The sequence below is a fragment of the Lissotriton helveticus genome, chromosome 3_1 (assembly GCF_964261635.1).
Source record: "Lissotriton helveticus chromosome 3_1, aLisHel1.1, whole genome shotgun sequence".
NCBI classification, from domain to species: Eukaryota; Metazoa; Chordata; class Amphibia; order Caudata; family Salamandridae; genus Lissotriton; species Lissotriton helveticus.
Genome location: NC_136061.1, coordinates 673,077,050 through 673,101,350, shown reverse-complemented (window position 1 = coordinate 673,101,350; position 24,301 = coordinate 673,077,050). Strand labels below are relative to the sequence as shown.

Below are 24,301 nucleotides of genomic sequence, written 5' to 3'. Positions count from 1 at the left end.
GACCGCCTTCCATGCCTCAACGTCTATCCTGTCCACCTCGACGACGACCTCTTGCGTCTCGACGATGACGTCTTGCGCCTCGACGGCAACCTCTTGGGCCTCGACGTCGACCTCTTGCGCCTCGACGGCGACACCTTCCGCCTCAACGGCGATCTCTTCCGCCTCGACGGCGATCTCTTCCGCCTCGACGGCGACTTCTTCCGCCTCGACGGCGGCCTCGACGACGAGGATCCCCTCGACGACGATCGCTCCCTCTCCGTCGACAGCGAACGGCGGTGTCGCCTTGACAGCGAGCACCGACGCCGGGCCCGTCGACGCCAATCACTCGACGTCGACGCCGAAGACGACGACGACGACGAAACCGTCAAAGGATTCGACGGCGGCCTGTGCAACTCCCTCGATGCCGACCGTCGCCGCTTCCTCGACCCAGAGCCCTGGGGAGAGGGGGAGAAGGCCGTGGTCATCCCTCTCGACGTCGTGGTCAGTGCCACCGACCCAGACTGAGAATGGTGACGTTTGCTGGACTTTCTGCCCCTGGGGAGCCCCCCAGAGGCCTCAGCATGGGCAGAAGAAGCCCCTCCAGACCCACCTTGCGCCTTCAGCCTTCTTTCCTCAAGTCCCTGAAGCCTGATCTTCTGTCTTTCCTTCAGGGTCCTGCCAGAAAAGCCTTGACAAATCCCACACTCCTCAGGGATGTGGGAAGAGGAAAGGCAGAGGATACACACCTCATGGGAGTCTTCTTCCTGGAGCACTCCGGGCATTTGTCAAATAATGCAGGCATATTTGACATCAAAAGGGAGCAAAAAACCAAGAAGAAACAGCACAAAAGTACTTTAGAAGCACTCAAATCGAATTGAAAGTGAAAAACACCAATAAACCCTTGAAAAGGGAGAGTTTAATGCTCCAGGGTCCTGCTTGCAGGAGCCGGAAAAAAGAACTGAAAGTAACTGGGACCTGCAGTGCATTCTGGGATACTGTGAAGTTCTGGAAAGTTCTCTTAAAGGCACAGTATCCTGTTCTGAGCCACATAATGGCAGCCTATGGGGCTTGTCTGTCCAGGTTCTTCTCTCTATCATTCCAGAGGGTTTTTGCTGTTAAAGCAAGGGAAATCTGTACAGGCTTTGCTGTTTTGTGGATTTTGTGGTGGAATTTCTAGTTGAAGTACTGGACAGTGTAGCCTTTTTAGGCTGCATTATCTGTCTTTAAATTCTCTCTTAAGTGTCTGTGCAGTTCTGCATTTTTTCGACACTGTAAGAGATTATTTTTGATTGCTCCGGGGTCCACGCACATGGGCGGGACTATTCACTAGATTATGACTATACACAGAGATCCCCTACTACAGAAGTACGGATTACAAAAGCACCATATAATCCATTGCTGACCGAGTTTTTCTTAAACCTTTTGGCAGTTCCAGGGATTTTCAAAGCATGTGGACCTATTGATGATAAAAAAACACAACCAAGTTGGAAACACTCGCATGCATGATATACCACTTCTGGAAATAACTAAAAAGAAGTGTTCTTGTAGAACACAAATACAGAGCAACTGATCTTGGATCCATGAAGGTAACACAAACACGACACAGGTTGAGAATTTCTTTAATTGGACTAAACAAAAACATGTTGTAAAGGGAAGACAAAAGAAAGTAGAGGAACTCAGGAATGGGTGACAGTACTTGCTTAACTGCAATCAGCACAAACTCTCTGCTGATAGCTGTTATGTGCCTACACAGCCATACATCATGTATATACCACCCCAGTCAGATTTGTACACACACATCACCCTTCCTGTAGGCATATACAGCTGTCACCCTTACATAAGTACTCACATGGCTACCGCCCTCAGATCTGTGCGCTCTAACCAATACCGCAAAATAATCTGTGTACACAAGGCTTTAGTCTTGAGAAATGCATGTACACTGCCATCCCACAGGAATGTGTACAACACAAGTTCTCTTGCCCCTTCCACCTACCTTCCTCCAATCCCCTTACGCATATGATCACTGACCAAGATCTGTGCCCACTTGGCTGCCTCCACTGTCATGTAATTCTAGAGATTCCTGCCGACTCTCTTCCCGGATGTCTCGGTCTACAGCCTGTCTTTTTGCATGCACCCAACAGCTGTGTGGAATGCTCTAAATCAGTAAAATCAAAATATACATATCAAGGGAACAAGCGCAACAGTCCACGGTATGGCTGATGGTGTTTAGGAGGAACACACCGATTCACAGGATGTCAATATCATAACAATAAGATTTACCCTGCAAAGACTTTGGGGAATGCTGCATTACAGCTCTAGGGTGATGCTCCTAGCAAGACAAAACTCCAGATTTACACACCTCAAAAGAGCTCAAACACTGCTTGTGCATACCAGACCCAGAACATTATTGCTTTTTTTTGTAATGGTGGTGGGCTGACATCAGGGAGGTTCAGCGGTCACTCACTACTTACGGTGGGCATAATCAATTGCAGTCCACCAAATGCTGACTAAGGCTGAATACTAATGAGGCTATACAGCTACCAGACGTTAACAGTGTACAGACATAAGAGGAATTAACATCATGTAATACAATTTCCATAGCTGTCTATCCATCAGTCAGAAGGTGTTAAACTCCTTGGTGTTCAGGATTAGCAGTTTTATTGTCATCTAAATAAAACATCAGTCAGGATTAATTGCCATATTTCAATGAAAACACCCTTAGTGAAACTTAGTGTTGCAAACAAGGGTCACCGGAAAGACCCACCAGGGCCCTCTTGCAGCATTAAGGTTACAGTAAATAGTAAAGCATGACAGTAATAGGTGCAACAGACAAACCTTGTACACATCTGTTCTAGCTCATTGGTAAGGGAAAGAAATGTGGGCTGTTAAAGTCTCTGAAATTAGTGTACTGCAGGCCCCTTTGGCCGCTTTATAAAACATCATAAGGGACACAGGTTGATGGAGGACACGCTGTTACTTAGCGTGTACTGAAGGTGTCTTATTATGCATCTTACAAAGAAACTACAATTACTGTCCCTGCAAAGGGGCCCCTCTAAGGCCAGCAGCATGCAAGAAACTCAAGAGTACAGAGGTATTTGTGTCCAGTTCACAGCAGGTCTGCGGTGCATAGCATGAATGAAAAGCAAAAATTACCATGCACCATGTGGTGTATGGCAAACAGGAACACCAAGAATGGAGTACACCTCCTGGAAATTCTGAGTCTGCGGCTTGCACAATACATTGCTCTGAAACACTCTGCACTGGACATTGCTTCCAGATGAACAGTAGCTCCCAGCATTGAGGTAAGCACTGGGGCTCCAGGTATCGCTCCTAGTAATGCACAGAGATTCTACATGCCTTGTTCCAAAGTTATTTTTTTGTTATTTCAATAATGTGTATCCAATGCAGCTTACGGCAGGTACCCCTCTGGCTGCTCAGCATAACTGTGAGGGGAAAAAAGGCTAACTAATTTCCTTCTGGAATGCTACCAACCGATTTCCAGCCAGATCTAAAAGTTTTTCTTTTAAAGTTTTTAACATTCTAGTGCAATTAATTTTGCACATTTGCCAGTAACACCTTTTTTAGATTGTTCCACATGTTACATCATTCAATGTATTTTTTCATCTGAACTACTGTTCAATATACTTTTCCTTTGTGATTGCTATAATACTTGGACCATAAATCATCGGCAATACACTTCAAAACACTCAACTCCTTCAGGGATTGCACTTTAGTAGGCATTCTTTTTCTAATAATTACTCATAAGAGTGCAGAAGCAAAATTCTTCATGCAGTTCAGCTGTCTCTGCCATCTGAAAAGGCATTGCTAAAACACACATTGCAAAAGAGATTATATTTATTACAGGGCTATCCAAGGAGGAGGATTAATACTGCAAAATGCACTGGAGATCATTTATAGCCTAAGAATTATACTAATCACAAATGCAATGGATACTGAAGAACAAGTGATATGGAAAAATGCAACTGAATTAACTTACAGGTAAATAAGGAATATTCTTTACATTATTCCATGGGGAATTGGTCTGTGTGCTCCTGAGGGAAAAAAAAGCTATGCTTCTGCCCAATACCAAAGCATATGTGACACGTTAAGACAATGCACACCAACATATGGCAGTCAGATACCAAACAATGGTGCAATTTGAGCTCCTATACTCTGGGTCCTTTTGGCGTGAAAAGGCAAGGTAGACATGGTAATGACTGCATATATAAAGGCATGGCACAGTATGCATTATGATTTGATTACTGTAGGGACTATCTTGTGAGCCTCAGTGTACAAGGGTTACTGTTATGAAAACAAAGCCTTAAAAGTCAACATTGAATAAACTGATGAGACACCAGAGGACTCTCCTCTGAGTGTGTGACATGCATGAGAAGTGACTCTGATAACAACAAGTGGTTCACGTCATGTCAGATCATACCGCTGTACCATGAACCAGCAGTAGATCCTTCAAGGACTTACTGTTAGTCATGGAAGAGTCCATATTTGGCAGAACAACGACTCAGACTCCTGGAGTTGCAGCTCATCCTACTGCACTGTCGTTCTAGGTCATGAGCCAGGACACAACTTTTGCCATTAAGAACGATTGGTTTCTGATATCTTTTCTGACTGAAACAGGTAGTACGTTGTGCATAAATTCTCCCTAAGCTCATATAAGTAAAATTGATCTCACCACCCCTTCCATATATAAGTTGAAGAATTTTCTTCAACAAAAGAATCAAACCAGTACAAACGAAGACTACTTAAGAATACTGAGAATTAACTGCCAAATAAATCTACCGGTACCACCATTAGTTTCAGAAACACATACTTGCAGGCAACATCTTCACCACATTTACTGTGGTATCTTGTATTTGATATTTTCATTCAAAAATCTGTTTCCCTGAAGAAAGTCACAAAAATGGTTATGAATTCTGAAACCCTGCAAACCCTTTAAAAGGCCATGAAAGAGTTAAACTTCATAAGTGCTCTTGCACTGCTGGAGTTAACCATTATCATTGTACAGTGCCAGGCCGTACTCTCCTTTATGTAAAAAAATTATTTCTGACTCATCCGACCCGTTGTTTAGATTGTAATCTTAAATCTTAAGAGAAATACATTTTCGCTGTAAAAAAACTCTTACGTGTATCTTATTACCCCAAGAGTACAGCACCACCTTCTCCAATTGATAGCTGGTGGGCCCTGACCCTTGACTGAAGTGTTAATACCATAATTCGGGATTAGCTGCAAAAAGGCTGTGTAAACGTAACCCTTGAAAATGAAAACATCAAGGCGAGGCAAGTCTCCCCATTTAATCAAACAATTCCAACAGGAATACATGATATAAAAGGAGAACCCCACAGCTCAAAGTTCAAATATTAAAATAGGCAAGCTCACCTTGAGCAAAGAAAGAAACATTGCTAAATGTCTTTCAAGACTACAACCAGTGCATTTTTTGCACGAACCCAGTTCCCATACCACTATCAGGGGCAGGGCACTGTAGTCCGGGACAGAAGGATCTACAGAAGAGACACAACCAACGATGATGAACTACAACTCAAGGTAGATTCGGTCTAAGGAGGGCGGGGGAGAGGAGCGAGAGAACAAGAGACGAGAGAGAACCTGTGATGCAACTTAGGATAAATCCTGCCTGATATCACTGAACTGCATCGCTAATGAAGCAGAGCTTGGAACAGGAATGATTGGGGACGAGACATGGAAAAAATATCTTGTAGCAAATTTGTTTTACATTCCCACAAACTCCTTGACATGCTGGAAGGTAATTTAGAATCTGGTCTAATTGTTTTTGAACCACCAATCATGAATAACCTCCACTCAATATAGCAGTCAACAGCAGAAATACATACATATTAAAAAATTTAAAACATTTTTTAATACTATAAACTACGACTTGGACATTGAGGCATGAATGAGGAGGTCAGGCGCCCATAAAATGTGTGTAGCAGCATCTGAAAAAGTGGCTGCACTGGGGGGCTCATCAATGCAGCATCATGTCAGGGAAATTGTCAGAATTCAACGGGGATCCCAAGTCTCACCACAGAGACACGACTGAAAATTCTAGGCATTCTTAAGCCTTTAGAAAGTAGAAATAATAACTTAAAGAAACAAATTAAGATTCTCAATCTCAAAAATGCCTACAAGATCAGCAGCATTGAAATGGTTATTAAGAACCTGAACCTGTGCAAATGGTGTGAGTTTACAGAAGTCATACCATATGCAGCTGGAAAGAGCTATGCCACGAACAATAGAAGGAAGCCTTGAAACAGGCAGGTGTGCACAGGACATTCGGAGGGAGTTGTTAACTGTGCAGTTTGACAGAGCAAGAGAGAGACATGCCTCTTGCTCTGTGCAGCTGGAGGAAGGAATGCCCAATGCATCAAAAGAAGACAGGAGTGTGAGGCTGAAGGGGGCGATATCCTCCAACACTGAAAACAGCTGTGACCATTGCAGCAATAGAAGCCTGGCGCAAGACAAAAGAATGCATATGTGGCACAAGTAGATAAAATACAACAGTAATACAGTAGTTGATGCCTTTGTCAGGAGTAGAGGGAGACATCGAGAGTTTACAGTACAGTCGTGAGAGAAAAGCCCTTTCTGGATTACTGGCAAATGCCCTTTCCGGGAAAGTTATATTTTGAGGAATTTTGACATGCGGACATTTAGCTAAAACTTCGCTTGTAGAATGAGTCAAGAAATTGTAGCAAAAGTGAAAATGCTGCAGTGAGGCCACAGATGCCCCAGAGTCCTGACTCCTTGGGGACTGCTGTGTAGTTCAATTTGAGCTCCAGCGGCGAGAGCAAGCACTGTGGCTCCTGCAGAATGAGCACTGGCATCAGCAAGAGCTGTAGCGCAATGAGTCTCAATGTTATGATGGCTACCATTAACCAAGTCTGCATTCCTTGTCACCTCCTGCAGACTAAATCTAAGATGTATGTGAACAGTCAAAGGGTTAGGCAAAGCTCTTGGGTTGGAGGGGCGCGGGTTGCTGAAAAGAGAAAGATAACATTGAGTGAGCCATTCCAGTTGTAAGAGAGGGAGCCAAGAATAGATGGGTGGTGGCTTCATGGAGATACAGCATGCCGAGGATGCCGTTGCAACATGATCCCACCAAAAGAGAGCCATTTCAATACCACGAGAAGATTTGCAAAGCACTCCAATGCAATAAGAGTTGCCACACAGCCAGGCTCATTACCGTAGAAGCTACCCAAAGCAAACCCAGGCTCCATGTGAGTTGCCACAAGGTAAGCAATGCTTCCTAGATGTTTTATAGAGCAATTCACATTAGCGTGGGTGCTGCTACTCAGTGAGCCCCAATATCATGCCAGAAGCCTACAACCAAACACCACTGGCATAATATTGGATGCAGAGCGAACCCTGGTTGCACCGAAGTTGCCACAGAGTAAGCATGGGTCCTAGATGAACTACTCAGATTAGCCCAACCTATTGAAATTTAGGAAGGAATTGAAATATCTCTTCGGCAACATACTTCAACAACTCTTCTCCAGTTGACTACAAACCCCCAGGGTCTGTTATCTGATCATTTAAAACTTCTCGTTAAAATGACACTAGCGCCAAGATGCCTTATGGTAATCGCACGCTCTATAAAATGTATTAACAAAGCACGAGATGTGCAAGCCACAGTTACATTGCAGCTGCTGCTGGACAGGCCCAGGTCACATTGAAAATGCCACAGAAGGAACAGTGGTCCATCAGAGCTGCTGCAGAACAAGTCCCCAGCTGAGCAAGTCCTTTAACAGAGCAGCAGACAGACCAAAACAATACCATGGGAGGTGCAGTAAAGTGCTATGGGCTACTATGTGCTGCTACAGAAGTATGAGTAAGATTATGGTGCCACAGATCCATTAGCCTATAAAAGGCTGATGAGAATAATGACAGGGTCAGACATATATATTGAAGTGCTGTCCACGTACATGGACACAACATGGGTTGTGCTCCCCACCTTTATTCCGAAGTCCATCATGTGTTTACATAGGCAGACCGCAAGTGATGCCCCCGCTAGGGCAAACAAGAGAAGTGAGAGGGGACATCACTGACTCATGCCCCTCTCAATATTCCATAACGATCATATACTAAGCCCAAGTCTTGGCATCTGCAGCAGACAGGGAGGATGTGTGCCTCCCTGTAAATGTGCACATAAAAAAAGATGGTGGTCTACCTGGCCCCGGTAGTGAATAGCAAAATACTGTTGCATTAAAAAGACAGAATCTGTGTAAATACTCAATAGTTATAGTGTAAATTATCAGTGATCATGAAAAGTAAGATTTTGGAAAACTGAACTGATGTTAGTACTCCAGAATACACAAGGAGCAGAAGTGACAGATCAACAAAGTAGTGCCATGCGTCAACAGAAGGAGGCAGAGAAGAGTTAATTATCATACATCATCATGGCATTCCCACTACGAAGAGGGAGCTGGGGTAACCGGAGCACTACATGGCTCATTCTCAAGGTACACTGGAATACATAAGTGGCTGAACACCATAAGTGACAAAAGCACTCTTATCCCTTAAAATAGCACAGGAGCCAGAAAGAAATATGCCACAGCATCTTCCCTCCCTTGGAGAACAGCATGAGAAAAAGGAGGCAGGGAACCACAATGCTGCCCCAGAGACTACGAGGAAGAAGGAAGGTGTGGATCACCACGGTCGCAGAGCACCGAGGGGCCACTTGCCATAGCAATCCCAAAATTCTACACACATCACAGAGGTCATCAGGTAAAAGATGGGGCGGACAGCCACATTGCTCCTTCAGCGTGGACTGGAAAGCAGCGGCCAATCCTAACCAAAACCCTTCAGACCACACCCAGAGGTAGAGATGTGCACTGATCATAGACAACCTTGTCCCTGTCCGCATACCCCTTACCCCAAATGAAAACCCCCACTCCTTTAGCAAGAGTGCAGCAGGAGGCAGATGTAGGCGGATGACCACAGCCGCCTAACCCTTACCCCAAATAAGGACCCCTCTCCTTTCACATGAGTCCAGCAAGAGGCAGATGTAGGCGGATGAGCACAGCTCTCATCACCAGAGTATGTTCAACATTGAAGAAAAAAAAAGTGCAGCATTCAAGCACGTAATATGCAGGGCCAAGGAAAAGGAAAGGCAGAAATATTCACATACACGAGCCGGCAGATATGGAGGACACCCATGAAGATCCACACGTGTACCAGACCGGGGTGGAGAACAGACATGAGGTTTCATACATGTTCCCCAGGTTAAGGACAGACGTGAGAATCAGGAAGGATGCAGGAAACAAAAACAGAGTTGAGGTTGGTTGGCATGGCTTCCTTTTGCAGATTTCAGGTTCCGGTTAAGAGGTCAGAGGCTGCAACCACTTTTCTCCTTGATACAGTCCAAGTACTTCTAAAAGACTCTGGGAAGAAGCTTCTCTATGAAATCTTTCACAGCATCCATTTCCTGTAAAACAAAAAAATGGCATCATAAAATATACAAGACGCTTTACTAATATGCTACTACACTGTCAGTCGTCTTGCCTGTGCACTGATAAGCTGTCTTCCTCAACTGCTGAACCCAGTGGTGCCGTTTGAACTCGTTACAAGTCCCTCTAGATGCCATCAGCCTTTACCTCCGGCACCTAAAAGCATAATGCCCCTCTAACTCCTGTGGCACAAAATGTAGTTTGTCCTACTTCCTGAACCTTGTCTAACAACTAATCTACTTGACAATGCGGGACACCTCTCACACCTAACTCCAATTTCTAGTATCTTTAGACCGGTTATAACTCCACATCGTGTGAATAGAGATTATTTTCCTCCAAGTCTTATAACTCAGGATGCTACCTTCTCTCACACATATGCCTCAAGAAGAGGGTATCTTCCCTATTCCTTTACCTTGAGGTGTTCTCCCACCTTTGTTCGGAAATGGTCTGCCCTTACATGGTGTGCCTTGCCTTGAGACAGCCTCTCGAGAAGAGGGCTACATCTACTCCTTCACAAAAGGACATGGTCTGCATCACCTCCATGGTCTGCTCCACCTTTGTTGTCTGAAAATACAGAATTCCCCACTGCCTTGGACTTTAGTCTCTGCCTACCACTATTTTCTACTCCTCAAGTTGTCTATCACATCTTTTTTCGTTAAATCTTTATTTTAGTAAAAGGTTAATAAAGTACAACACAATACTTGTGAACATCTTGACAAGAGCACGATAGCACACTGACAAATCTATTTACTTTAGGTTGCCCTCTTACATGACGGTACAAGATTTGCAAGCCAAAGACCGATTAATACTCATCCAATAATTGCATTTCTGTGCAGAAACTCCAACGCAACATACATTTGTTCATAGGAAGCTCGCATATATGTATGGCGTCCCGGGTCGATACATCAATAAAAGGTAAAACATTTGTATGTTGCCTGTTATTTCTTAGAGTTGCCAGAGTCCATGCTATAATTGTTTCCGTCTATTCCAACCCTGTAGTTAATCAATTTACCATGTCTGCCCACCACGCAATCCCTTCCAGGACTTTATCATCAGCGCTGACCTCTCAGTCTACATTCCTCGGCCAATGCCGGTCATATCTTTCAGCCAGGCATAGACTGTAGGCACTCTTAATGACAGTCAATTGATAGGCATGTGCCATTTTCCCAATATCAACCCCAGCATGACAACATTGTATGCATTTTACTTTTGTTTTAGGTATGGGCATGAGCACCAAGATGAAGTGCTTCACTACAGAAGTTATGTCAATCAATGTCTCTCTATTCCATTTCGTAACAACCTCCTCTCAGTAATTTCTGACATGCCTACATTCCCAGAACATATGGAGGAATGCAGCTCAATCATTTCTATATTTGGGCACTTGTGAGTTCTGTCTGCAAATATTTTGTGAAGTCTGAGTGGTTAAGTAACTGATGCAAGACATTAAAATGAGACAATTTAACTCTAGCGTTACTAGCAATCATTTGGACTACAGCACAGGCCACATACCAGAGGGGCTCTTGCAGATCGACTTCTCATAGCAATCGAGCATTCATAGGACTTTTCGCTCTCTTTCTATTCAGAGCTTTATTAAGTCGATACACCAGTTTTCAGCCACATCCGCCATTTATTTATTTAATGTATTTATTTATTAAGCTTATGAAGCGCGGCAGCTACCCAAAACAGGTTTCCCGGCGCTGGACGGGCAAATTGCTTGGTAACATAATGTTTAATACAGTGAACAACGTTATTGGTTGAAAAGCCAAGTCTTAAGGGCTCTGCGAAAGCGGATGTAACTCGTTTCTTTGCGGATATCCAGGGGGAGAGAGTTCCAGCGTGTGGGACCTAGGTATGAAAAAGATCTGCCGCCCATCCTAGCGAGTTTGATTCTAGGTACATTAAAGTTACCTTGGGATGAGGACCGGAGGTGGCGAGAAGGAGTGTAGGGACGAACAAGGGATTGTAGGTATAGTGGAGCTGAGCCCGATTTGATTTTAAACATGTAGCTCAGGGTTTTGAATTTAATACGACTCTTTACCCTGAGCCAATGTAATTCTCGGAGGTGACCGGAGATGTGGGCTGTTTTGGGAATTTTGCACAGTAGTCTTGCAGCGGCGTTTTGTACCAACTGCAGTCGTCTTGTCAATGCCTTGTTAGCACCTAGGTAGAGGACATTTCCGTAGTCCAGTCGGGAAGGTATAAGGGCATGGACCACAGATTTTTGGGTGTCGCTTGGCAGCATCCAGATGATTTTCCTGAGCCACCACAAGATTGTAAAGCAGGTGGCGGAGACCTTGCATGGTCAAGGCGTTATCAATGGTAAAACCCAAATTGCGTACATGGTCTGATGGGAGAGGGAGGGTGCCCATCTCGGCAGGCCAATGTCTAGAACTCCATAGGTCTCGTCTTTGACCCAGAATCAGGACTTCGGTCTTACCACCATTCAATTTAAGGAGATTGTTGTTCATCCAGGTGGCAATTTTCCCTAAGCCTGACTGCAGGAGGGATGTGGAGCCAGGACCAGTGTTTGAAAGGGAGAATGTGATCTGGGAGTCATCAGCGTATGTGAATAGGGTAAGACCTGCTTGTTCAGCGATATGGGCCAACGGTCTGACATACAGATTAAAAAGTAGGGGGCTGAGCACAGAGCCCTGGGGAACGCCATAGGATGAAGCATGAATATTAGAATTTGCCGTGTTAGAAAAGATTTGAAACGTGCGTGTGTAAGGAAAGAGGAGAGCCAGTTCAGTGCTGGGCCGCAGATGCCCAGTGAGGTTAATGTCTTTGTGAGTATGGTATGTGAGATAGTGTCGAAAGCTGCGCTGAGGTCGAGTAGTATAAGCGCAGCTGTGTCTCCTCTGTCAAGATGGTGGCGCAGATTCTCCGTAACTCCCAGTAGTGTTGTTTCAGTGGAGAAACCAGTTCTGAAGCCGAATTGCGAGGGATGAAGAATGTAATTGGATTCGATGAACTGAGCGAGATGGGAATGAATGTGCCTCAAGGATCTTAGAAAAGGCTGGCAGAAGAGAAATAGGGCGATAGTTGGATAGGTCGCTTGGGTCTGCCGTAGGCTTTTTCAGGAGAGGTGTCACCATGGCGTGTTTCCAACTAGCCGGGACAGTTGAATCTTGCAGGGAAAGGTGAAGAGTTTTACAAATCATGGAAAAAAGGGGATTTGTCAAGTTGTTTTAGTATTGGGATGGGGAGTGGGTCTTTGGGTGAACCAGATTTTAATTTACCGAATATATTAATCATGGAGTCAAAGTTGAGAAGTGGCCATGAATCCAGGTACACGTTAGTGCAAGGAGGGTCAAACGTTGCGGGGCAGGTTGTGGTATTAGAAGTGGTTGTCTGAGTGCTGGGTCATGTTTGAATGAGAGTTGGCTATATCCTGGTAAATAGTTTCGATTTTTTTTGTGAAGAATTGGGCGAGCTCTTCGCACTGGTTGTTATTCAGAGGAGGCGGTTTGGCTGTGATCTCGGAGCCAGCCAGTTCTTTGACCAGACCAAAGAGAGTTTTGGATTGCTTAGTGGCCTTAGAGATAGTTTTTGAGACAAAGCTAGCCCTAGCAATAGTGCATAATTTGTGATATTGTTTTAATTCTTTTTTGTAGGCATCCCTGGATTCCGGGGAATAGTCTTTCCTCCAACTCCGTTCTAGGCGCTTACATTTGGATTTTACAGCTTTTAACGGTTCGCCGAACCAGGGAGCTGGAATTCTATGGTCATTCCGTTTTTTCTGTGAAAGGGGAAGACAGGTGTTAATGGCACCAGCGAGCCAATCGTCAATCTTTCCTGATAAAGTTTCTATATCTCCTAGAGTTGTATCCGTATTGGAAAAAGCTGACGGAGGATATAAGTCTAGGGCCTGATTAAGGGTGTTTATATCTAATTTTTTCCAATCTCTTTTGTAGATATTAAGGGTTGAGCAGGGGAGGGAAGGGGCAATAGGGGGGGCGAAACTGAATTTGGATAAGAAGTGGTCCGACCAGTGCAGAGGAAGTGCGGGAGTGCAGTGGATATAGGGAAGGTTGGAAAATATCGGGTCAAGGAGATGTCCGGCTCGGTTAGTGGGTCCTGAGTTACAGAGCATGATATTCATAGCAGCTAGATCAGCTATAAGATTGCTGCTCGTAGAGTTAAGTGGGTCCTCTAGATGTAAATTTAGGTCACCTAGGATTGAGAAGCATTCAGAGTTCATGAGGAAAGGGGCTGTTAAATTAGGGAACGATAGAACCCACGAGTTCAAAGGACCAGATGGTCGGTAAACTAACAAGCCTGAGAAGGTGAAATTAGGGTGCAGAGAAAGTTTGAAGAGGGCAACCTCTCAGGGAAGTTTAGAGGCTCAAATTTGCATTGTAGAGTGTTTTTAAAGATTATTGCTATGCCACCCCCGATTTTAATTGGTCTGTCTTTCCTGACGATAGCATAATTGGGTGGTAGAGCTTCGGCGATGTCAGGGGCAGAGCTTTCATGAAGCCAGGTCTCTGTGAGGAATAGGGCGTCAGGCTGTTCGTCAGTTAGAAGATCGTAGATGTTCTTTTTGTGCATGGGTAAGGAGCGGCAATTGAGCCATCTAGCAACATCTCTAATGTTTCAGACACTAGACCAAGGTGAACTCGGTCCATCTCCCTGACAATGTGGGTTATCTTAGCAAATTGCAAGAACTGTCCCTCGCAACACCTGAATGTCTCACACGCCTCTTCAAATGTTATGAATGACTCCTCCGGATTTAGATCTCTAAGTTAAAGACATCCTCTCCGCTGCGAGAGAGAGAGAGAGATTGAGACCATATTTCTGATGTGCTTGTGAATAGAGCCCCTCCCCCCTTCCCGAGAACTCTTTTGTCTGCAACATTCCACAACGTTGCAACTTTATATACAATCAGGAGTTTGGCGGATTGACTTTTCCTCAGCATCGAGCAAGCATATCAATTTCAACAGTTCTTTAAGAAGGTCTTCCTCCCAGTTCTCATCTCCACTACACGAAGATAAAGCATGATGTAGTTGTGTGGTTAGGAAATGGAGCTCCATATCCAGAATGCTTAGCTCTCCCTCCATTTTGTCTGTTTTCACGTGCTCCATTATCACCCTGCTTAGTTTTCCTGCCCAAACCAATGAGGTTAATAGCCAACTGAGTTCCTTGAAAGTTGATCAGGGAATAGAACAGACTGAATTCTGTAAAGTATTTTGACAACTAAAGAGGAGGACCATATTTGCCAATGCCATCCTGTCCATCACCGCAACTGCAATAGTGTTCCAAAACCCAACAGATGTTGTTAACCCTCAAATGACCCTGTCTATATTATAGAAGTATTGTGCGTTTGGTGTGCGCTATTTGCATCCCCAAACATCAAAATTGATCGTTCTCATTTTTAGCTCACTTGTGGCAGTTCTTGAAGAGATACATGCATATACTGCCAATGAGAACAATACAGTCTTATTAGTAATAGGGTGTAAGCCTGAAAGTCAGCCAAAGTTTTGTAGCTCACTCAAAAAAATAGGAATTGCTTCCACTGGGTGAGACATATATATTAAAGTGTCAAACACGTATGAACACAATATGGGCTGTGCTCTTCACCTATATTCCTCAGCCATCATGTGTTTACATAGACGGACCGCAAGGGGCTCCACTGCAAGAGCAAGCAATAGCAGTGAGAGTGGACATCACAATCTCGGGCCTCTCTCAATATTCCAGCTATCATATACTAAGCCCCACCAACTTCACCACCGCCCCACCGATTTCATTCTAGACACAGGGTCAGTATAAAGTAGTTTAATCCAACGCCTAACCTTTGGGCCAAATCCCATCTTCTGCCATACCATATGCACACTTTCTTACTCTAATGTGTAAAGGCTTTAGCTATATCTAATGCCACTAGAGCAACTTCTAGCTGCGACGCTCGGACATATTTATAACATGGTGTCATTTCTGTATATTCATCGGAGTGTTTCTGTCAAGAATAAAGCTGCATTGCTTTTGATGGGTCAACTCAGCAATCACGTGTATGAGCATGTTGGTTAAGGTTCTGGATAATATCTTCACAAGTACATGAATCACAGACAAGGTTCTAGAAGACTTCAGCATACGGCGATCGCTATATACTTTCAACACCATTTGAACCAGAGCTACTCTCAGGAGCATCTGACAATTTAGCGCCTTCTTCTCTCTACCAAGAACCCCCTGAAATTTACAATAAAACTCTGGGGGGTAAACCATCTGAACCTGGAGTCTTTCTTCCCTGCCAGCATACCCCTAAGCGCCACCATGATTTGTTCTTTAGTATGGTTTTGTTCCGATGCTGCAGCTTGCTCAAGAGTAAACAATGGGGTCTGGAAGTCATTCAAGAAGCTGGTATTTGTTCTTCCAAAGAAGTGGGATGCTTTTTGTACACTGTGGTCAGGTATTGTGCAAACGTGGAGCTTATTGCTACCTGGGTCGCTATTCTCTTATCAGGGCAATCCAAAGACAATGTAGCAGAGGATGGGAACTCTCTCCTCAGTAGCCATGCTAACATTTTATCTGGCCTATCACCTTTTTTATGTAACCGTTGTCTAAAGTCTCTGTAGGCGAGTCTATCCAAGGCGTCTCAGTCTTACCGAACTAAGCTATGCCTCTACCATCTAGGCACATCATCTGGTCTATGTGTTTAGAGTTGAGTAAACTATTTCAACCCATACTAGGTTATGTTGCAACGGTTTGATTCCATATAGCGTGCTCCCAGAGAACCACTTTCAGAGCATCGCCCTCAGTCGCTCTAGTAACAGTGGATTCCCACCCACCACCGTTATTTTCTAAATAGGAACTAAATGTAGAACCAATCCCCAATAGAAATCCAGGGTCTTTTAAAGGTCTCCATTATCTGATAGAGACATTTAGATACAGATTCCTTACGTTTGAACTTCCAGGTGTCAGGCTGGATCCGGGAGATTTTTCTTAGCAGTACACCTGCGCGCCGGTTGATGGCGTCTGTCGGCTCTGCATGACATCAGTGGCGTGATCGTCGTGACGTTCACAGTCAATATAATCTCTACTCTGGCGCGCTGATATCAGTTCTTTTATTTCTGCACAAGCCAGCGCAGACCGGTCCAAGAGAGCTTACCCCGTTATTTTTTGACAGACTTTTTTTTCACTTTTTGTTCACTCATTTTGGTGTGCTAGGGATGTCTAGTAAGAAGACCTTGGGGTGCAAGCAGTGCGGCGCCAGTCACCGTGCCATGTCCGTCACGGACCCCCACTTGATATGTCTCTGGAGCACTGCCACAACACAAAGTCGTGCTCAGATTGCCAGGTCATGGCGCTCAATGCTTGATGGGAGCGGTCCCTAAAGCTATTTGTGGCACAGCGCCTCGGAGGTCGCTGGGCCGATCTTGGCCTCGATCTCGGTCGAGAGGAAGTTCTGCAGACCGCTCCAGAGGATCAAAGTCCTCTTCTTCCAAGTCGTTGCGCAACGAGACGGAGGAACCTCTGTGTTAGAGGCCGCATTGAGCCGGTGCCTGGGTTGGCTCGCTCGTTTAGCTTCCTTTCTGGGAGGGATCCCCGCCCAGCTTAAGGAGTTACAGGACGCCATGTGCACCATATTTGGGTATCCTGACCCTGCCAACAAGACTTTGGGCCCTGCAGGCTCAAATGACAGAGGAGTACCTGTGGGTTCCGCGCCTTCGGCTCTGGCCCCGGCAGCACGGCCTTCTACTGCACCCGTTCCTGGGTCTGGACTGGCACCAGTTGCACCTCCTCAGCAAACTTCCCCAGTGCCACGTCAGCTGCGGTCCTCTGCGTCACCTCCACGATCCTCATTCCAGACGACACTGAGCCGGTCAGTCGTCCACCGACGCCGAGATCAGCGTTGGCAGAGCTGTATGGCTTCATGGCGTTCAACCTGCCCTGTTCTGAAGGGTTAGGAATAGATGAGGAGGATTGGGAGGGGGAGCAGGATCCCTTAGAAATCCCGCAACCTCAATACATGGACTGGTATGAGGAACTGGGTGATGCAAGTGGCTTGGACACCTCCTCAGCTTCTGGCATTCTGTCTCCATCTAACCTGGCTACGGAGAAGGGGGCATAATTTGCTATGGTGGTGTGTAGTGCTGCAGAGGTCTTGGACCTGCAGCTCCCTATGGTGGCAGTCAAGACTAACTTCTTGACAGAACCCTTGCTGCCTTCCAATGAGGCCTTGACGAACGTTCTTCTGTGCACCTGGTACAAGCCCAGCTCAGGGGCTCCTGTGAACAGAACAATTGCCCGCTGCCATCGCCCTGCACCGGGAAATCCAGCTTTCATCACCACCCACATCACCCCACAACAGCTTGTTGGTTCAAGCTTCCACTTCCCGTGGCTCGCTCCCTTCCGCACCCCTGAACAGGGAATTCAAGAGACTGGAAATCTTTGGGGAAAAAAAATCTCTTCCGCCAGTCTATCATTGTGGTCGGTGAGCACAGTAAGCCTTTCGGGCTGTTATTTTCATTCGATATGGGACATGGTTGCGCAGATGCTGCCCAGATTCTCTGAGGAGGACTGGATTCTGCTCTCCCAACCTATGTCAGCCAGGAGAGATGCAGCGCTGTTCGCCATTCCGATGTGGCTTGGATACAACAGACTCACTGGGTAGAGCGATCTCCACAACAGTGGCCATATGCCGCCAGGCTAATCTTACGGACTTGCCTTTTTAATGGTTCCCATCTCTTCGGAGACAAAGCAGATGTAGCACTTGAGCGTTTTATGGACTAGCGGGCTTCGACCAAGTCCTTGGGCCTCACCACAAAATCCTGTCTGTGTCTGCTTTTCGCTCCTTTCATGACACCGGAAGGGGCTACCCAACTGTGCCAAACCTATTCCAGCCAGAGGGCCTGTAAGTTCAGCAACCTCTGCAGGCCCATGGACGCAGTTCACCCCGACCCCGAGGATCGAGAGGCCAGTAGTCAAGCCAAGCCACAATCCCCTCCTCCACTGCAAAACCCTCCTAGTCCGATCCCCCAGGATCATTCACACCTAGTTGGTGGCAGAATTTGTCAACATCTCCATCTGTGGAACATCACCTCGGACAGGTGGGTGTTGCAAATATTCCGAATGGGCTACTCCCTCCCTTTCGAGACTGCCCCTCCATCCATGCCGCCAGTTTACCATTAGCAGATGGAGGATCACATTGCCCTACTCCATGAGGAAGTCAAAAGTCTCTTGGCAAAGGGAGCTATAGAGAGGGTTCTCAGTCCAGAAATAGGCTGCGGTTGTTATTCCCACGATTTTCAGGTCAGAAAGAACGATGGAGGCCTTCGTCCTATCCTCAGCCTCCGAGCCCTAAACTACTTCCTCAAAAAGTAGTTCAAGATGCTCTGGTCCTGTTTGCCCTGGACCCAGAAGACTGGATGGTAGCGCTGGACTAGCAGGACAAGTATGTTCATATTCCCACCCTCGCTGCCCATCGTCGCTTACCTGCGGTTCACGGTAGGCCATGATCATTTTCAGTTTGCCGTGCTCCCTTTCGCCCTCACTAGTGCCCATCGAGTGTTCACCAAGGTGATGGCGGAGATGGCAGCCCAACTGCGTAGATCAGGGGCTCTAGTCTTCCCTATCTCAACGACTGGTTTTTAAAGGCGGGCCTGTCCTAAGCAGTCTTCTCTGACCTCCAGATTACAGTGACCCTCCTGCATTAGCTGGGGTTCACCATCAACGTAACAAAGTCACACCTGATTCCCTCTTAAACACTCCCTTTCATCAGAGTAGTTCTGTACACAGTGCAGTTTCAGGCCTGTCCTCACGAACAGCGACTCCAGGATATTCAGGCTATGATACCGATGTTTCAGCCTACATCCTGGATTTCAGTGAAAATGACTGTTGGGCCTCATGGCCTCCTGCGAGTGGACCATGCTAGATGGCACAGGTGGGCTGGGCAATGGGACCGGACATTCCACTGGGCACAGCATCGGGGAAATCTCACCGACTTGGTACAGATATTGGAGGGCACTGCGAAAGACCTGCAGTTGGAGGTGATGAACCGCGATTGGGACAGAGGCAGACCCCTCTCCTTCCTCACCCAGATCTCACTGTAGTGACAGATGTGCCTCTTCTTGGATGGGGAGGCCATCTGGGGGAGGTGGAGAACAGAGCACTCTAGTCTCTGGTGGAAGCCAGGCTCCATACCTACTTATTAGCGCTTCGAGCAATACGATTAGCACTGAATGCCTTTTTACCGTCCATCAAAGGAAGGCTGGTTCAGGTGTTCACCGACAACTCTACCGGCATGTGGTATTACAACAAGCAGGGCGGTGTGGGGTTGTGGACTCTCTGACAAGAGGCCCTGCGCCTCTGGACTTGGCTCGAAACAACAGGGCATTTCCCTGGTGGTTCAACATCTGGCTGGCTCTCAATGCCAGAGCAGACACACTCAGCAGACAGTGCCTTGGGGATTACTAGTGGCGTCTCCATCCGGAGGTGGTACATGGTCTCTTTCAGCAGTGGGGAGTGCCTTGGTTAGATCTGTTCACCTCCGAAGAGAATGCACAATGTCAGCAGTTTTGCGTGTTGGAGTTTCCAAGGCGACTCACTTGGTGAGGCTTTTTGCCATGAGCGGAGCTAAGACCTCCTGTATGCCTTTGAGCTCATACCACTCCTGCCCAAAGTGCTCAAGAAGATCAGAAGCGACTGGGCGCAAGTTGTTCTTGTGGCTCCGGGCTGGGCGCAGGGAGTCTGGTATCCCGAGCTTCTGGCAATGAGCATCTATATTCCGATCAGGCTGCCCCTTCGGGAGGATCTTCTCTCCACTCTCCGCTTTCTTGCGTGGAGATTAAACGGCGACAGATGACAGGATTTGACCTTCCTCCCGAAGTTTGCAAAGTTATTCTGGCAGCCAGACATCCCTCCACGAAATTGGTATAGGCCTGCCGATGGAACAATTTTTTTAAATATTGTACAGAACGGTCCATTGACCCCATACCTGCCTCTGTTAGAAGTTCTCCTGTTCATCCTTTCCTTGGACCCGCAGGCTCTGCTCTGGGCACTCTGAAGGGCTACCTTTCGGCCCTCTCAGCTTTTCTTCGGCTGCCAGATCAGCCTGGACTTTTTAAATCCCCTCTGCTGCAGAGATTTTTGAGGGGTTAACCCACTTGTTTCCCCCTTCTTTAATTATGCCACCGTTTCTTGATGTGTGCACCATTTGAGCCACAGCACAACTGCTCTCTACAATTGCTGACTCAAAACAGCCTTTTTGGTGGCCATTACCTCTGTCTCCTAACTTGACCGTATTTCTGGACAAAGAGGTACTAGGGTATCTTTTTTGCCCAAGGTTGGAACACCCTTCCGTCTGGATAGTCTGTTACTCAGCCAACTATCTATTCACATCAGTATCCTTCTAAAGAAGAGGAGCATCTCCACCATCTGGACCCAAAAAAGGGTGTTACCATTCTACTTTGATTGCACCAAAGAGTTCTGGGTGGATGATCAACTCTTTATAGAGTACGTAGGAGCAAAGAAGCGGCGTGCTGTTTAAAAGAGGACTATCTCACGCTGGGTTATCCTCTGTATTATAAAATATGTTACGCCTTGGAGAAGTAGTAGCCTTCGGAAGGCCTTCGGGTGCATTCCACAAGGGTGAAGGCAGGCCCCACAGCCCTCCGGCGTGGTGTGCCAATTGCTGATATCCACGTGGGCATTTCTGCACACGTTAGCCAGACACTATTGCCTGGATTCTCAGGTTCGCAGCGACGGCCTGTTTGGCCACTCTGTCTTACAGGACTTTCTGGTCAGTCCCACCTCCAGGGTAGTTCTTGTTTGGGTATCTGTTCAAAGGTAAGGAATCTGCGGCTAGATGTCTATCAGATGGGCAAGTTACTTACCTTCTATACCGCCTTGTCTGGTAGAGACATAGTATAGCTGCAGATTCTTTACCGACCAACCATCCTCCCCAGACTGCAGAATTGTTTTTAGTGTCAGGGCTGTTCCCCTTCAGTGCCCTAGTTGTTCTTTTTATCACACCATGGTCAGTCACTTCATGGCTCCGCGCTTCTGGTGTGGAAAGCCATGAATAGTACGGACGTCAACGCGCCGGAGTGGCGGTTATGTTGACGATGCGGACGACTCTGAGGTAACACGGAGTCGACCGATGCCATCTACCAGCACGCAGGGGTACTGCTAAGAAAAATGTTCCGGATCCAGCCGGACACCTGGAAGTTCATAGGTAAGGAATCTGCCGCTAGACTACGTTTCTACAGTTAAGGCGTTACAGAATGTAAGTAACTTGTCCGACAAGAACCATGTGGGTACACTAGCACGCTTTGGTGTCAAACTATACTTAATTGAGAGCGGAGTATAGTCCGAGAGGAATCAAAACAGGTAGTGTGCCATTTCAACCCTGGTCACCAAACAACTCAACCAAAATGCGGTCTAACCTACTGTATGTATCATGTACTAATGCATGATACAAATACTCTTTAGTGTTAGGGTGCTATCCTGGCCATATATCAATGCTCCCTAGATTTCTCATAATCTTCGCAAGCAGCTCCTTCCAGGTTTTGAGTGGGTGTCTGTCCAGGCTATCGTCTAAAGAACAATTATAATTACTCCCCCAAATAAGCAGGACATCCACAACTGGTGAAAATGTGTCAAACAGATCAAAAATATAATTTATCATCTCGGTTAGGTGCATAATTATTCAGTAGGTAGATTCCCACCCCATCCAGTAGTCCGTACACCAGGACATGACTCTCCTCCACTTCAGCTCTAGTGTATTTTTGCTGAAACATGACACCCGGGGCGACCTAGATAAGCATCCCTCTGGCATACGATTAATATGTTGTTGTTTTTTTAAAATATCTTTATTGTTCGCAGCAAGTCACCAGTACTAAACATATTAAAATAAACAGTCTTCATATCTCAGTGACGGTGATCATGACATTATATAACAACATTTCCATTTCCTTTTGAACGGACATAACTCGTAACTCCCCCCCATCCTCCCTCCACAGCACTTCTATGTCACACAACATAGGTCTATACTGGCACTATCTCGGTCTTATTGTCCATGATGGTTGTCCAACGTGTTACTCGGCTTCCGCTACAACATATAATCAAACAACATACAATGTCATCAAGGTCTGCAGCTCGTTCCAAGTGCATCCAACCCAACAAACCCAGCACTCGTGCATGTCCTCGGCTGCGCGGGTAACTGTGCGACAGGCCATGTCCCCTCCCACTCCGGTTCCCCGTGAGTGTAGCTATTCAACGTGGTCTGTAATGCCCTGCTCTAACTCCATTAACTCTGGTAAATGGGGTTCGTGGAGAGCACTCCGATATTTTAAATAATATTTTTATTCAATCATCTCGCGTATGCCACGGAGGTAACACGGAATCAAGCAAAGGGCAGCGGTTTTTTCGGTCGAAGGAGGGAGTTAACTAACATCAGAGCAAGAATATTAGTGAAGCCAAGATAACCGCAACACAGATTACGAGAGCACTCAGTTGAACGGACATTCGTAAAGATATACCGTCACACAGTAGATGCTCACAGAATTGCCCCTGATGAAGGCAATAATAGTTGCCGAAATGCATTGGGCTTCATAAGAATGAACGATAAAATGTATAATGCTGAAATGTATCAAAGTTAACAAGTTATTTTGTGTAACAAAGTACATAAATGAATATTGTTATGAATAACACAAAGAAAAAATATGGTTGCAAATTATGATTAAAAGCAAATGTGTTAACAAACGTTAAACAAATTCATTTAAAGAGGTGATAAATACATTAAACAAAGAAGGTGCGGTGCACCACGTGAACAGTGCGCGATTAGGTGGGTACTGATACCCATCATAACCTATTACTAACTCCATTAACAGCATATTCCAGTCTAACGAAATGGGAGTCTTTCTAAGCCCTCTGCGCTCCTCCCTGTGCAATTCCTGCCCTTCTGCCTTGCCCCATCTTAACACCTCCCCGCTCCAAGTCTCTACCTCCGGAGGCCTAGTCGATTTCCACTTCATCGCCACCGCTCTTTTCGCCAACAGCAGCGCCAGATCCACAAATCTAGTAGCCACACTCCTTTTCCTCTCCTTGTAGCCTAGACCTAACATGCCGTATAATGCGGATGAGTAAGGCCTGTCTGGTGCTATCCCATTCAGAATCCGGTGAATCGTCCACCAATAATGTCCCAGTTTAGGGCAGTCCCAAAACATGTGTAGGAGGCCCACATCCGTCTGATGACATCTGGGGCAGGTGTCAGCCGCATCAGGGAACACTGCATGCAGCCTGTGAGGGGTCAAGTAAGCCCTATGTATAACCATGAGCTGGAGGAATTTGAACTTGGGATTGCGCAATACTTTCTTCGGCAGTTTCAGTATGTTTTCCCACTCCTTGTTGTTGAGAGCTCTTCCCACATCGCCCTCCCAGCGTAGCCTAAGAGGTTGCAGCGAGAGCGCTCTGCCGTTTCTGATTCCCTGAGTCAGCCACTTTGTTAGATGTCCACCCGCCCCCATAAGGTATTGCAGAGTAATCAGCGCATTCGTATCCAGCTCCGTTCCGTCCCTCGTCCAGTGTGTGGTTATGTAATGTGTGACTTGCGCATGTTGAATAAATAATGCCCTCGGTGCCTGGTGTAGTCGGGTAAAGTCTGCGTTCGTTAGGAGCCTGCCTTCTGAGAAGAAGTCCCCTATTTGCAGAACTCCAGCATCGCTCCAGGTCCGCAGTTTGCGTTCCGTTAACGTGCCAGTTCCCAGTAGGATGCCCAGCAACGGTATCGAGGGTGCGTAGGATGAGTGCCTGTTCGCATATCTGACCGCCTTCTTCCAGTGCGTTATTGCTAATTTAAGTAGGGGCGGGCCGACTCGGGCACCCTGGCCTTCGGGAGCAGCAACCGGTGTATT

At 46.3% G+C, this 24,301-nt stretch overlaps 1 protein-coding gene across 2 annotated transcripts in view; it reads right to left on the bottom strand.

Annotated features, from left to right (window-relative positions):
- Positions 1 to 1,582: 1,582 nt before the first annotated feature.
- The window catches only part of LYPLA2 (lysophospholipase 2), a 105,418-nt gene continuing 82,699 nt past the window's right edge, over positions 1,583 to 24,301 (bottom strand). For both annotated transcript variants that reach the window (XM_078680811.1, XM_078680810.1), the window contains exon 10: positions 1,583 to 9,430. In XM_078680811.1, coding sequence (XP_078536937.1) covers positions 9,377 to 9,430 — 54 coding nt within the window. In that variant the 3' untranslated portion in view covers positions 1,583 to 9,376. The remainder of the gene's footprint in view (positions 9,431 to 24,301) is intronic.